Here is a 14150-nt window from a genome sequence, read left to right as displayed (position 1 = left end):
AAACGTGATAAATATTAAACCCTCCCAGTTTTTTGCCCAACAGATTGGTTATCTCCATATTTAAGGGTAGTTTTTGTCTCATTTTTGACAAGTGCTTATTAGAAGTGAAAAATCTTTTAAAATGCATTTAAGACCTACAGCCCCATTTTTAAAAATGTAAATGTTTTACAGGTTCTTGATCAATATGAACGAGAAGGATTTCAATTCCTAGAGAAGGTGTTTAATTCTTCACATTCCTTCTTAGAAGACTTGACTGGTCTTACATTACTGCATCAAGAGACCCAAGCTGCTGAGGTAAGAATAAAACAAGCTTTATGTGCTGAGAACTGATGTATTTGAACCTTATTTGATATTTAGATTTACAGAAAAGAAAGGAAGCAGTTAATTATGATTTTCCCCCCTTAGAACAAACCCTTTGCAGTTGCTGGTTGCTGATGTGTGCAGATTGTTGTATTAGATGTCAAATTCAAAAAATTGCTGATAGGGGAAATACAGGTTATTGATTCCTAAGCACCTATTTCTTGCTGAAAATCAGCTCTCATGTCCATACATCAAACTGCAAGTCAGGGAAGACATTGGATTCTGGCACTGTTCTGCAAAGAACATGCCTGGCTTTTATTTCACAATTGACCAGTCTTCGTAGGCCATTGAACCCTACCATGAAATGGCTTCCTTGGTTACAACCTAAGAGAGTTACGTGTAGCTTGGCAGTTTGAATATTTTGCAGATCTTAATTTCCTGTGTCACTATAATCATAGGGTGTTTTTTTTTAAGACTGGGATTCAACATATAGTTACTTTGTTTTTTTCCAAATGCTCACTGTTCTTAGAAAAGGTCATGCGGTATATAGTGTGGAGCTATTTGTGTCACTTGGCAAAATGGGCACCTTCTCAAAATGGTTGAATGATATTAAATCACCATCTTTCTACTCTGTTACCTGGATGAAAAAGCTCTAAGGAAAAAATGTGACCTGCCATAGCATTTCCACAAGCTACATAAGGAAAACCTTGAGTGCCTGTTCCTGCAAAGTTGCCATTAGTCCTATAGTTTGATTCAGTGATTACCGCTCCACTGCCACCCCTTCCTGGGGTTGTGTACTCTCACCATTGGGGGAGGCCCCACCGGTCAGTGAGTAGATGGTCAAGCCCAATATTGGACCAGCTGGTGGTAAAAAGGCTACTGTTTGGAAGATTGGAGCTAGCACTGAGTATGGGGAAATCATATGAAAATACCAGTCAAATCCCTTGAAGCTTCTAACAGATTGGGATGAGAATTTTAAGCACACCAGAGACAAAAGAGTACATCTGTAGTGCTAGACTTAGAACTAAAACTGGTTCTTCTTTAACTTGCTTTGGCTTTGTTGTCCTGGGCATTCAACAGCTACAGTCTTCCACCGATGACCAATAGTTAGACCCACATATGGTCTCTTAGTTTCAGAAGATAAATGGCATCTCGGCAGATTTCCCCCAGAATTTTGACTGGGTTCCCAGAGAGGGTTCAGAACTTTATGTTGATCATAGCCACCATATTGTCTTTTGAGTAGCAGTGTACTGCCTGATGATAAGAGGAAAATAACTTACAGGTCTTTTCAACCTTATAATCATTTGACTAGTTGGTTGGGGGAATTTTTCCAGCCAGCTAGAAATAATTCACATACTTTTCTTTAGTTGGCTGGAAGAATTGAAACTTGAAATTGACCCCATATTTCACTCTTTAAAACAGAGCAGATGTTAAAATAATGGGCGTATTTCTTGATTAACCCTGACTGGCTTGCGTTTTAGTTGGTCAAATATTAACAGCCTTTTAAAAGACCCCGGAATGTTAAGACAGCAATAGGGACTAAAGAGATGGTGGGGCAGGATAGGGCATGGATTCATCTATAAGTCTGATTTTTCTTTTTGAACTTTTCCTCCATTAAATATATTTATAGTTTTGGAACCATAAGCCACACATCAAATTTTTTATTAAAGATGGTAAACTGGTTGGCCTATGAGCCAGATATGGCTTGCAGGTGTGTTTTGTTTGGCCTGATCTATGTGTTAAATTCTGAATAAAGCCAACATTTTAAAATTATGGGTTTTACATAAAAATCAGAATTTTCCCATTTATGACTTCTTTGAAAAATCAGATCTGGCAACGCCAGGCCTGCATTCCTAAATAGTGATGGTTATCTGGAGCCAAGAAGCAAACTGTATAGATAAATAATGTACTTGATATGAAATTTAAAGATATAGAAAATACTCTATGTGGAAAGGAAATCTTCTTCACTTTTCCCTTACCACCCAGTTTTCTTAGTGGAGACACAATGTTGTTAGTTTCTTGCCCAAAGGTATTAACATATTATTTATATACTTTTATTTTTAATTTCAGTTGACATTCAGTATATTTTATAATAGTTTCAAGTGTACAGCATAGTGGTTAGATAATTATATAGTTTATGAGCCAATCTCCCCAATAATTTAGTATCTACTTGGTACCATTCATAGTTATTACAATATTAAAAATTGTACTTCTTAATTCTTCCACCTTTTTTTTCACCCAGCCCCTCAACTCCCCTCCCATCTGGCAACCCTCAGTTTGTTCTCTGCATCTATAAGTCTTGTGGTTTTATTTGTTTATTTTGTTCTGTAGCTTCCACATATCAGTGAAATCATATCATATTTGTCTTTGTCTGACTTGTTTCACTTAGTATAATACCCTCTAGGTTCATCCATGTCATCACAAATAGTAAGATTTCATTCTTTTCTATGACTGTGTAATATTTTATGTAATAGTATGTAAAGAAGATGTGGTACATATGTAACAATATATATGTACCACATCTTCTTTATCCACTCATCTATGGGTTGCTTCTACATCTGGGCTATTGTAAATAATACTGCAATGAACATAGGGTGCAAATATTCTTTCAAATTAGTGTTTTTAATTTATTTGGATGTATATTCAGAAGTGAAATTGCTGGATCATAATGTAATTCTTTTTTATTTTTTGAGGTAATTCCATACTGTTTTACACAGCAGCTGACACCAATGTTCAGTCCCACCAACAGTGGATGAGGGTTTACTTTTCTCCACATCCTCACCAACACTTGTTTGTTGATTTATTGATGGTAGCCATTCTGTAAAATGTGAGGTGATATCTCATTCTGGTTTTAATGTGCATTTTTCTGATGATTATTGATGTTGAAATCTTTTCATATGTCTGTTGGCCATCTGTGTGTCTGCTTTGGAGAAGTATCTATTCAGGTCCTCTGCTCATTTTTTAATTGGATTGTTTGGTGGTTTTGTATGCGTGTGTTGACTTATATGAGTTCTTTACAAATTTTGGATATTAACCTCTTATCGGATGTGTTCTCCCATTCAGTAGCTTGTCTTTTCTAGTTCGATGTAGTCCTATTTTTAAATTTTGTTTCCCATACTTAAGATATATCAGAAGAAATATTGCTAAGAAAAATGTTAGCAATTTTATTGCCTGTGTTTTTCTTCTAGGAGTTTTATGCTTTTTGGTCTTACAGTTAAATCTTTAATCTACTTTGAGTTTATGGTATGAGAAAGTGGTCTAGTTTAGTTTTAGTTTTTTGCATATATCTGTCCAATTTTCACAGCACCATTTATTGAATAGACTGTCTACACCCTGTTGTGTGATCTTGTCTTCTTTGTCATAGATTAATTGACCACATAGGTGTGGTTTTATTTCTGGGCTCTCTATTCTGTTCCCAAAGGTATTTAGGTGATGCTCTCTATTTAGATGATGCTTTTTAGTTGATGATCCTTATAAGTATTGGAATTTGCAGCCCCTATCTTAGAAAAAGATCATTACTTTTCTTAAAAAGCTCTAAATAGGACTGGTTTTTTTTTTAAAAAAATTTTATTTATTTATTTCAGAGAGGAAGGGACGGGGAGAGAGAGATAGAAACATCAATGATGAGAGAGAATCATTGATTGGCTGCCTCCTGCACGCTCCCCACCAGGGATCGAGCCCACAACCAGGGCATGTGCGCTTGACTGGAATCGAACCTGGGACCCTTCAGTCCACAGGCCAACGCTCTATCCCCTGAGCCAAACCAGCTAGGGCTAAATAGGACTGTTTTAAGATAATGCTCACTAGACGATCTTATAAAAACAAAAGACATTTTCCTGCCTGCATTAATTACATTACTGTGAAAAATGTGTGTAAATAAGTATATCAAAAAAATATACACATATCTGTGTAAAAGGTTGTGTTTTGACTTGCGTATCTGATTCCCAGTACATATGTAAATGTTCAGTAATAACAGTATAAAATTCTGCATTCCCTATAGAAAGATCCCAACTTTTTAGCAATGCATTGAAGAATGCCCAATTAATTCTTATCTTAGGGTAACTGTTTTCATGCATCAACATTGGAATTGCAAAAGATTCAACCAGATAAATGTTTATGACAGTATCATTTTATACATTACTTATAAAATGTATATTTGTACAAATACTGTTTTTTAAAAAGAGAAGTACTGAACGTCTTTTGAAAATTGGGTAGCAAAGGCACTATGCTAGTGACTGAATACAAAAGTTAATAAGATGAGCTCATGATCTAGTGGGAGAAACAGAGACATAAATAGGGCACTCTAATATCTTTAAAAATGTTTTAGTCATTTATATAATAAGTGCTGAGAGAGCAGTTACTCCTGCCTGAAGGAGTAAGGATGTCAAGGAAAGCTTCACACAGAAGGGACAAATATTCCAGTTAGGTTTTCTAAAACTAATAATTAATTATTTTAATTGAGGTATAATTCACATATAACATTATATTAGTTTCGGGTGTTCAGTATAATTAATAATTTTGCTCTGTGTACATATTGTAAAATGATCACCACAATAAGTGTAGTTAATATCCATCACAGGTAGTTTTAAAGGTTAAGTAGGCTATCTTTAAAAATAAAAGTTGAATTTGGCCAGGGAAAGGGTAGGAGGTGGGGGAGGGCATTCTAGGCTGAATAAATATCTCAGAGGCTGACTCTTTAGTGTGTTACTCAGAATCATGAGCATGTAGCTGGAGCCAGAGTTTCCTGAAATCAGATAAGGTTGTTTTTTATTAATAACAGCTTTATTGAGTTATAATTCACATACTATGAAATTCACCCTTTAAAGTGTACAGTTCAGTGGGTTTTTTAGTATATTCACAGAGTTGTGCTACTATTACTGCTAAGTTTAGAACATTTTTATCACACCCAAAAGAAACTGTACCATTAAGCAGTCATTCCTCATTCTCCCCTCTATCTAGGCCTGGCAGCCACTACTCTACTTTCTGTTTCTATAGATTTGCCTTTTCTGGACATATCATGTAAATGGAATCTCACAATATGTGGCCTTTTGTATCTGGCGTATTTAACTTAGCATGGTGTTTTCAAGGTTCATCCATGTTGTGGCAAGATAATTCTTTTTTAGTTAAAGGAAAAAAACTTTTGAAACTGTTAAACTTTTCCATATCCTTTAATACCTGTGGTCTGTCTTCCAAACTATAGCCCATTTATGGAGGAATGCATAACTGATCCTACTAGAGACCACAAATCCATTTATTTTTATAGAAAGGGGGAGAGAGATAATGGATTGGAATGTGTATTTAAGACAGAATCATCCAGATCTGTCTTAAAATTTTTTGCACCCATCCCCCTTCCATCATCCAACAACAATTGCCATTATTTTAGTCTAGGTTACTAGTATGATAATAGTGCTGTTGAGATTAACAGACAAATCACCAGGTTGGTTTGTGTTACAAGAGGGCTGGAAGTATAAGGTGCAGAGTAGGGACTGGATGTGTGGTGTAGGGAGTTGCCAGATTTACAAAGATTAGTTTGTTTGGGGTAATGATGAATTTGAGGTAATTGAATAAATGAGTGAAAATGACTGGATGGTATTAGAGATAGGATGGAGATACAACTTAAAGAACAGAACTGGTAGATTGATTTTGCAGATAAAGGAAAATTATCCTGTTTCATTTAGTGTAATGAGGAGAAGCTGCTGAGCTAAGATACAATAAAAATATTTTTTATCTCAAGTTATAGATTAAAAAACAAAAAAATTAAAAATAGCCCTGGCTGGTGCAGCTCAGTTGGTTGAGTGTCCTCCCATGCACCAAGGAGTCTCTGGTTCGATTTCTGGTCACCAGACATGTCCAGGTTGCAAGCTCAATTCCCAGTGGGTGGAGTGCAGGAGGCAACTTATTAATGTTTTTCACAATGGTGTTTCTCTCCCTCTCCCTTCCTCTCTTTCTAAAAATCAATAAAAACATATAGTAAAAAAACTATTTTTAAAAAATTAAAAATACTCACCTCATAAATGTTTTTTTCTAATGTTATATTTCATAAAGTAGGGGTCTTGGACAGAGACCTCTTTGTTTATCATTCATCTAGCTGCCAAATTATAGTTCCATTCTACCCATGAGGTATTGGGAAGCCTCACGGAGGGGAAAGGGCCCACTCAGCTTTTTACTCTCTTAAACTGTTGCCATCTGAATGGGGAATTTTGCATGAAGTTCTGACTATTACTTTTAAGACCTGTAGAGAGAATGGGTTTGAATATTTGGAGGTTGAGCCCAATTTCCTATTGCTAGACATCTGTTTATCCCAGTTGGAACCAAAGAAACTGGCTTTAAAATTGATGAAGCACAAGATACCCAAGTTGTGGAGCTGGTGAAGAATTCACCAAATACTCTTTAAATTGCTGAATTTGTTAAGAGACTAAATCAGACATGTGAATGACTTAGCCATGTTTTTATAAAATTTGCTGTGACTTGCCTTCTTCGGGTTATTTATCATCAACTATCAGTTCACATGTACTGATTTCATTCCAACTGTGGGTTCAGTATTGTGCTGTGGGAAATGCCAAATCATTTTCAAGCTTCATCTAATTAGAGAGAAAAGAATGATTCATAAGAGAATTAATAAAGCAAGCTATATTGGCATATCCTTGAGAAATTCACATTCCAGAATCCCATAACCCAACTTCCCTGAAATACCTCATTCTCATTCTTGACAGTTTGCAAGTTCCATGACTTCAGGATTAATTTTAGGCTCTGTTTCCTTCTCTTACCTTGACTATAGTATCATATTTGATGTTATATTTTCAGGATTATAGTTACAGCACTCTTTGTATATAATTGTAGAATTCGGGATTAATGATAATTTTAAAAGAAAGTTTAGCGCCAACTTTAACATAGGATGTAAAATCACCAACAGGCTGTCAGAAATGAACAGGCTGAGTTGATGGGTTGATTGTGAATTAAAACTCAGATTCTGACTCATCTACTACAGAATTCAGGATTCTAGAAAATAAAGTGCCCATTTCTTTCATAGCAGAAAAGTCATAAGAAAAACATTATAGTCATGTGATATGACTTCATTGGCATGACAATTTACTATTCAGCAAAGTAAATAGCACCATTAACAAATGTTTCTGCTGGGCCTTTTGCACTTACACTGAGATTTGGCCTCTTCCACTCACAGCTGGTTTTGATTTGGTTCCTGTGGATTATTTGTTTTGTTTTGTTTTGTATTTAACAACAGTCAGATATTTATGTACAGCTTCATCAAGAGCCTCTGATGACAAATAGCCTTTGGAGGCCAGTAGAAGCTGTGGGAAACCCCGTGTCAGCACTTAGACCTGTTTCCAACAGAGAGGAATTGCTCTGGGGCCCGACCCAGACTGCCTATGAATCCAGTTCTCTTTTCCCAGAGCCTTCTGCTAGCCCATGTCCAACCTGCACTGGCCCATCCTCAGACTGTATCCTCCCTTGATTGTCCCTTATGAAGCAATCCAGCAAGACACAGCCTTGGCCTTCTCTCCTAAATGAAGGGGGGCAGGCAGAAACAGCAAGCAGAAAGCCATTTAATTCTTAGATTGGAAACTAGAGACTAGTTTTTGAAATAAGGCTTGGCCGTACTCCTTTGTAAAATGAGTCCCTTTTATTTGCTGTCAGAATTATCTACATGCGTTTGAGATGTTTACATAAGTTGGTATTAGGGAAGGATCCAATTGGAGGATAGACGAAGTCTGGACCGAGTTCCCCACCCTTAAGGAGTCTTGGATAGTATACTCCATTTGGAGGTCTATGGGAGAGAGAAGGGGAGAATCATAAATGTTAAAAGCAATGCTAAAACAGCTAAATTAAGAAATAGAACATGGGAACTGCATCCTCCTTAAATTTTAGTTCTTGTTCTATTAGTGTTCTCATGAGTACTTGGGTGAATAACTTAAACATTTTTTGTATCAGCTTCCCCACTTACAATAAAGGGATTGAACCATATGTGAAATCCTTTTTAGCTTCTATAATTCAGTGATTTTGATTCAATTATACCTAGTATGACCAAGAAGTAAAAAGATGGCTAATTCTTGTATCAAAAGTGTTTTAAAAGTATCAGAGCAATTACTTTTTGTACATTTTATACATATTCTCTGGTGTCTATCTGGCTGCCATTGCTAGAAATATTTTTGGTCACCTTCTTATGAGATTTAGAACTGCTTTGAGCCTTAAGATAACATTTATCATACTGTGTATTGGTTGGTTGTATAGCAGTGTGTGTAAATCCAAAATGGTATAAACTAGCCAAGTGACCTCTTTCTCCTGACTTGGCACCCAGGACTTTGCCTTCTTTGTAATATCAAGTCTCCCATCACCATAATTGAGTATGTTCATAAAACATACCATTCATGACTTCTTGATATAGGTTCCAAAGATGAACTCCAAAGCCCCCTTGTTTTAAGTAATGGCAGTTTCCTTAGATGTTGAATCTATAGTATATGAAGAGTTCTTTAAAAATCATCTATATTACACTAAAACACACAGAGTGAATGAGTAGCCTGAACTCTGACCTGATCAGAAGGCCTGAGTTCATATCTGCACTCCAACAAATGGCCGAGACTACTGTGTTCAAATGTATGGGTTGTGCAGGACAAGACCATGTGCAGGGGCCCTATGTGAGGTCATTTCCTTAATTTCATTGAGCTTCATTTCTTCATTTGTAAAATGGGATCAATAATTCCTTCTCATGATTACTGTGAGCATTAAATAAGAAATTATCTTAGAAAAGATAGATAGATTGAACTACATCCAAAACTTTGTGCTTCAAATAGTTTTTTGCAAATCATATCTTTTATAAGGAACTTGTATCAACAATATATTGGGAACTCTTGCAACTCAACAGTAAAAAAACATATAACGCACCTTAAAAATGGGCAATGGATTTAAATAGGCATCTCTCTAAAAGTTATACAAATGTCCAATAAGTACATGAAAAGATGATCATTAACCATCAGGGAAATGCAACTCAGAACCACTGTGTGGTACTACTTCATGCCCACTAAGATGACTACAATCAAGAAGACAGGCCCTGCACTAGCTGGTTTGGCTCAGTGGATAAAGTGTCGGCCTGTGGACTGAAGGGTCCTGGGTTCAATTTTGGTCAAGGGCACATGCCTGGGTTTGGGGCTTGATCTCCAGAAGGGGACGTGCAGGAGGCAGCCAAACAATGATTCTCTCTCATCATTGATGTTTCTATTTCTCTCTCCCTCTCCCTTCCTCTCTGAAATCAATAAAAATATACTTTTAAAAAAAGAAGAAGAAGAAGAAGACAGGCCTTGGCTGGGTAGCTCAGTTGGTAAGAGTGTCATCCCAATACACCAAGGTTGCAGGTTCAATCCCCGGTCAGAGCACATAAAAGAATCAACCTATGAATGCATAAATAAGTGGAACAATAAAGCAATGGTTCCCTCTCCCTTTCTTCCTCTCTCTCTCCTCTCCTTCTCTCTCCCTCTCTCTAGAAATCAATAAATAAAGAAAAAGGAAAAAAAGAAGACAGTCAATAAGTTTTGATGAGGATGTAGAGAAATTGGAATCCTCATATACTGTTGATAGGAAGGTAAAATGGCGCAGCCACTTTGGAAAACAGTCTGGCAGTTACTTAAAAAGTTTAACACAGAGTTACCATATGACTCAGAAATTCTACTCCTAGGTATATAACTGAGAGAAATGAAAACACATGTTCATACAAAAACTGTTATACCAATGTCCATAACAACATTGTTTATTCATAATAGCCAAAAAATAGAATTAAGCCAGAGGTCCATCAACTGATGAATGGATCAACTATTAGAAAATTGTGGGGTATTATTTGGCAACAAAAAGGAAAGAACTACTGATACATGCTGCAACATGAATGAACCCTGGTAAGTGAAAGAAGCCTGTTACCAAAGGCCACATATTATGGGATTTCATATATAAGAAATGTCCAAAATTTAAAAATCCAGAGATTCAGAAAGCAGATTAATGGTTACCAGGGAGTAGGGGGAAGCTTGGGAGGAAATGAGGAATGACTGCTTAGAGATAAGGGTTTCTTTTTGAGGTGATGAAATGTTCTCTGAGGGCAGTGTGACAGGCTGTCGGAGTATATTAACTTATTATTTGCGTAGATGTGACAATAATTTCTTCTACTTTTATTGTGCCTCAGTGTTTAAAGCCTTAAGTCTCTGCTCACCATGTAACCCTTTCTTGTAATATGGATAGCCAGTAAGTACTGGGAGCACTAAGGAAGGTGGGAGAATATGGAAGGGGCTCACTGGCCAAATGTCTCCCTGACCTGCTTTCTGGAAGGAGAGAGGAAGTAAAAATGTCAGTTCTGGCCACCGGAGACCTCTGATGGAGTGGTCAGGGGAAGGTGAGAGTGCTTTAATGCCCATTACTGTAGGCTGAAGCAGGTGTTCCAAAGATCCAAACCAATTTCCCTCTTGCTGCCCAGCCTGGTGGCTTAGTTGGTTGATGTGTCATCCTGTACACCTTGGTTGCGGGTTTGATTCCCAGCCAGGGCATATATCTAGGTTGCAGGTTCATTGCCTGTTTGGGGTGCATATGGGAGGCAACCCCTTGATGTTTCTTTCTCACAAGATGTGTCTCTCTCTCTCTCTCTCCCCCTCTGCCCCCTCCCTCCGCCTCTCCCTCTCTCCGTCTCTTTCTCTCTCCCTCTCCCTCTTCCTTTCCCTTTCTCCTTAAAATAAAAAAATCAGTAAAAACATATACTCAGGTGAGGATTAAAAGGAAAAACAAATTCCCTCTTGGCCTGGCCAGGTGGCTCACTTGGTTGGAACATGATCTGGTACACCAAAAGATTGTGGGTTCAATCCCTGGTTTGGGCAGGTTCAGGAGGCAACCAATTAATGTTTCCCATCAATGTTTCTCTCTTCCTCTCCCCTCCCCCTTCCTCTCTCTCTAAAAACCAATAAAACATATCCTTTGGTGAGGATTTTTTGAAAAATTCCCTCTATGACAGGATTTTATTTTTTCCCAAGACACTCAATTTTGAAAATTCTTGAACATACAGAATGTTTAAAGAAAAATACAATTAATCAATTCCCCATGTAACTTCCACCACCTGGATTCAACAGTTAACATTTTGTCACACCTAGTCTCTCTCTCTCTCTCTCTCTCTCTCTCTCACACACACACACACACACACACACACACTCACACTCACATACACACAGTATGCACTCACACCACATCACGTACACATTTACACATTTTCTGTTTTCCTGAACCATATGAAAATATACAAAGACACCTCAACCATAATTTTTTAGCATAAATCTGCCAAGAATACAGACATTCTTATAAGTAAACAGAATACCATTGTTGTCACAGAATGGCAAGCAATGATTCCATAATACTACCTAAAATCCAGTGTATACCCTAATTTTCCCAATAGTCCACAGGTTTTTAAAGGCAACTTTTAAACCAATGTTTGTTTTTCCTCAAGTTTGCAATTTTATACCTATATAATAAAAGCCTAATATGCTAAGTGGCCAGTCGGCCATTCAACCAATCAAAGCGTAATATGCTAATGATATGCTAAGGCCGCTCAACTGCTCGCTGTGACGTGCTCTGACCACCATGGGGCAGACGCTCCGACAGGTAGGTTAGCTTGCTCCTGGGGTCCGGCCAATCGGGACTGAGCGAGACAGGCCTGACACGCCTTGGAGCCCTCCCGCAGCCCCTCCCCAGCTGGCCAACCATCCGCGTCCCTCCCTGGCCCTGATCATGCACTGGTGGGGTGCTTTGGCCTGGCCTGCACGCTCTCACAATCTGGGACCCCTCAGGGGATATCGGAGAGCCAGTTTCGGCCCAACGGCGGAACGACCAGTCGCTATGATGTGCACTGACCACCAGGGTGCAGACGCTCAATGCAGGAGCTGCCCCCTGGTGGTCAGTGCGCTCCCATAGGGGGACCACCTCTCAGCGAGAAGCCAGGTTCATGGCTGGCGATCACAGTGGCAGTGGCGGGAGCCTCTCCCACCTCCGCGGCAGCGCTAAGGATGTCCGAGAGCTCTCAGACTGTGAGAGGGTATAGACCAGGCTAAGGGACACCCCCCACCACCATTTCATGACTCCCATGCACCAGGCCTCTAGTTTTAACCCTTTGCACTCGCTTGCTTTTTTCTCGATTCCTTTAATCTAATGCTAACCATGTCGAGTCACACTCGACATCCGAGTGCAAAAGGTTAAAATAATAACTAAGCATCAGTCACTTGGTATATAAACTTGAGCATATCTGTTAACACCCTCATCTCTAAATAGGGAGACTTGGTCATCCTATTAGGCAGTGTACCCCAGAGGTCCTGCTGTTACAGGCAGGTCTTTTCCAGGTGAGGTTATCTCCAGGTATCATATGGGCATCCTGGCTATTTTCCATAGTTGAAAAGTCTAACTGAAATACATTTATGACATGATATTACATTGACCAACTAAACCATCAAGTTGGGTTGTTCGTTTGCTTCATATGAAATGGAATACTGGTTAGCTTGACCCAGTCAGCTCTGATTGGCAGTTATGTATGTCTTTGAATTAGAAAAACAATAAGATAAAGTAGTGCCTTTTGTTGGGTAGGAGGGGTTTTTCAAGATATAGTCCTGTGAGAGAGAAAGTGGGGATCAGGAAGTGGAGAGCCATGGCCCTGATTTCCTGACTACATCAGAAGTGTTCTTACAGTTTGCCCTGTGACCACTATTCTAGGGGCTGTATTTTTACAGCTGACCCTTCTCACTTGCAAACATAACAGCTGCCATGTGTTGAATTTGGTGGTTGTCCATGTTTTGATACTGTAAAATTAAATTGATTTCTTGGTTCTGAAATCTTAGTGTTGCTTCATCTTCCTTCTCAAATAGCTGTGAGAGAGCATGGAGGGAAGGGAATATGAAATATTCTAAGGTGTGTGTTTTTTAAAAATTAAATATTGTTCAGGTTTAATCATGGCTCCTATCAGTCAACAAATACTTTTTGACCCCTTGCCAAGTTCATGCTGCTGTGGGGATTCAAAGAGGTACAAGGCAGGCCTTCAGGAGACGGGGGGGTAAGATGGAAAAGTAACTGAGGCTGCAGGGCAATGGGTGTGCACAGAGAGCTGAACACATGGTGTAATGAGTCCTGCAGGGTTTTGAGAGAATCAGATGCAGAAAGAAGGCTCCAGGAAAGTTGGATTTTGAGCTGGGCTTCCAAGGTTGGAACTCCAATTTGTAGGAGAGAAAGCTTTCCAGAATGGCTCATGGCGTGGAAGCATCCAAGATCTCAAATGAAAAATACTGTGAGGTGTATAGCAACCAATACTGATTACATTATCTGTAATTTTTATGGAACTTTTGTACCTAGCCTTTGGATGCCCACAGCAAGCTTTTAAGGAGGCTAATACCCCATTTTATGGATGAGGCTGTCAAGGCTCAGGGAAGTGAATTGATTTGCTAAGTTGCCTGGACATTGTTAAATTTAGCTATGCTCAGTGTTCATCTACATCTCAAGGTTTACTTCATAAGCCTGAGTTGTGTTCTGCTCTATAGAGAGTACCTCTACTTTCAGATTGAGCAGTTTAACAGAGCCCTTTTGCTTTTTGTCTGTTTCCTTACACCTGTGTTCTTGGATAGCATGGTTTAATTCATTGTATTATCCCAGGGCCTGGTCAGCCAACATCACGTGCTTTCTTACCACTTTAAGAATAGACTGGCTTCTAATAAAATCTGTGGGAATGAGGTTTTTACTGTCATGATTTCATCTCCGGACTTACCAATGGGAAAAAGAACAAGTAAGAGATTACTTCTTTCTTCCTGGCCTTTACTTTTCCCTAAATTATAAAGGTA

General features: G+C 38.6%; 1 protein-coding gene across 6 annotated transcripts in view; it reads left to right on the top strand.

Moving 5' to 3' along the window:
• ATG7 (autophagy related 7) overlaps positions 1-14150 on the top strand; it is a 254822-nt gene that overhangs the window by 137681 nt on the left and 102991 nt on the right. For all 6 annotated transcript variants that reach the window (XM_079795433.1, XM_079795434.1, XM_079795435.1 and 3 more), the window contains one exon: positions 172-294. In XM_079795433.1, the coding sequence (XP_079651559.1) occupies positions 172-294 (123 nt within the window). The remainder of the gene's footprint in view (positions 1-171; positions 295-14150) is intronic.

This window comes from Cnephaeus nilssonii (genome assembly GCF_951640355.1).
Source record: "Cnephaeus nilssonii genome assembly, chromosome: 17".
Taxonomy (NCBI): domain Eukaryota; kingdom Metazoa; phylum Chordata; class Mammalia; order Chiroptera; family Vespertilionidae; genus Cnephaeus; species Cnephaeus nilssonii.
This window is presented reverse-complemented; position numbering and strand designations above follow the sequence as displayed.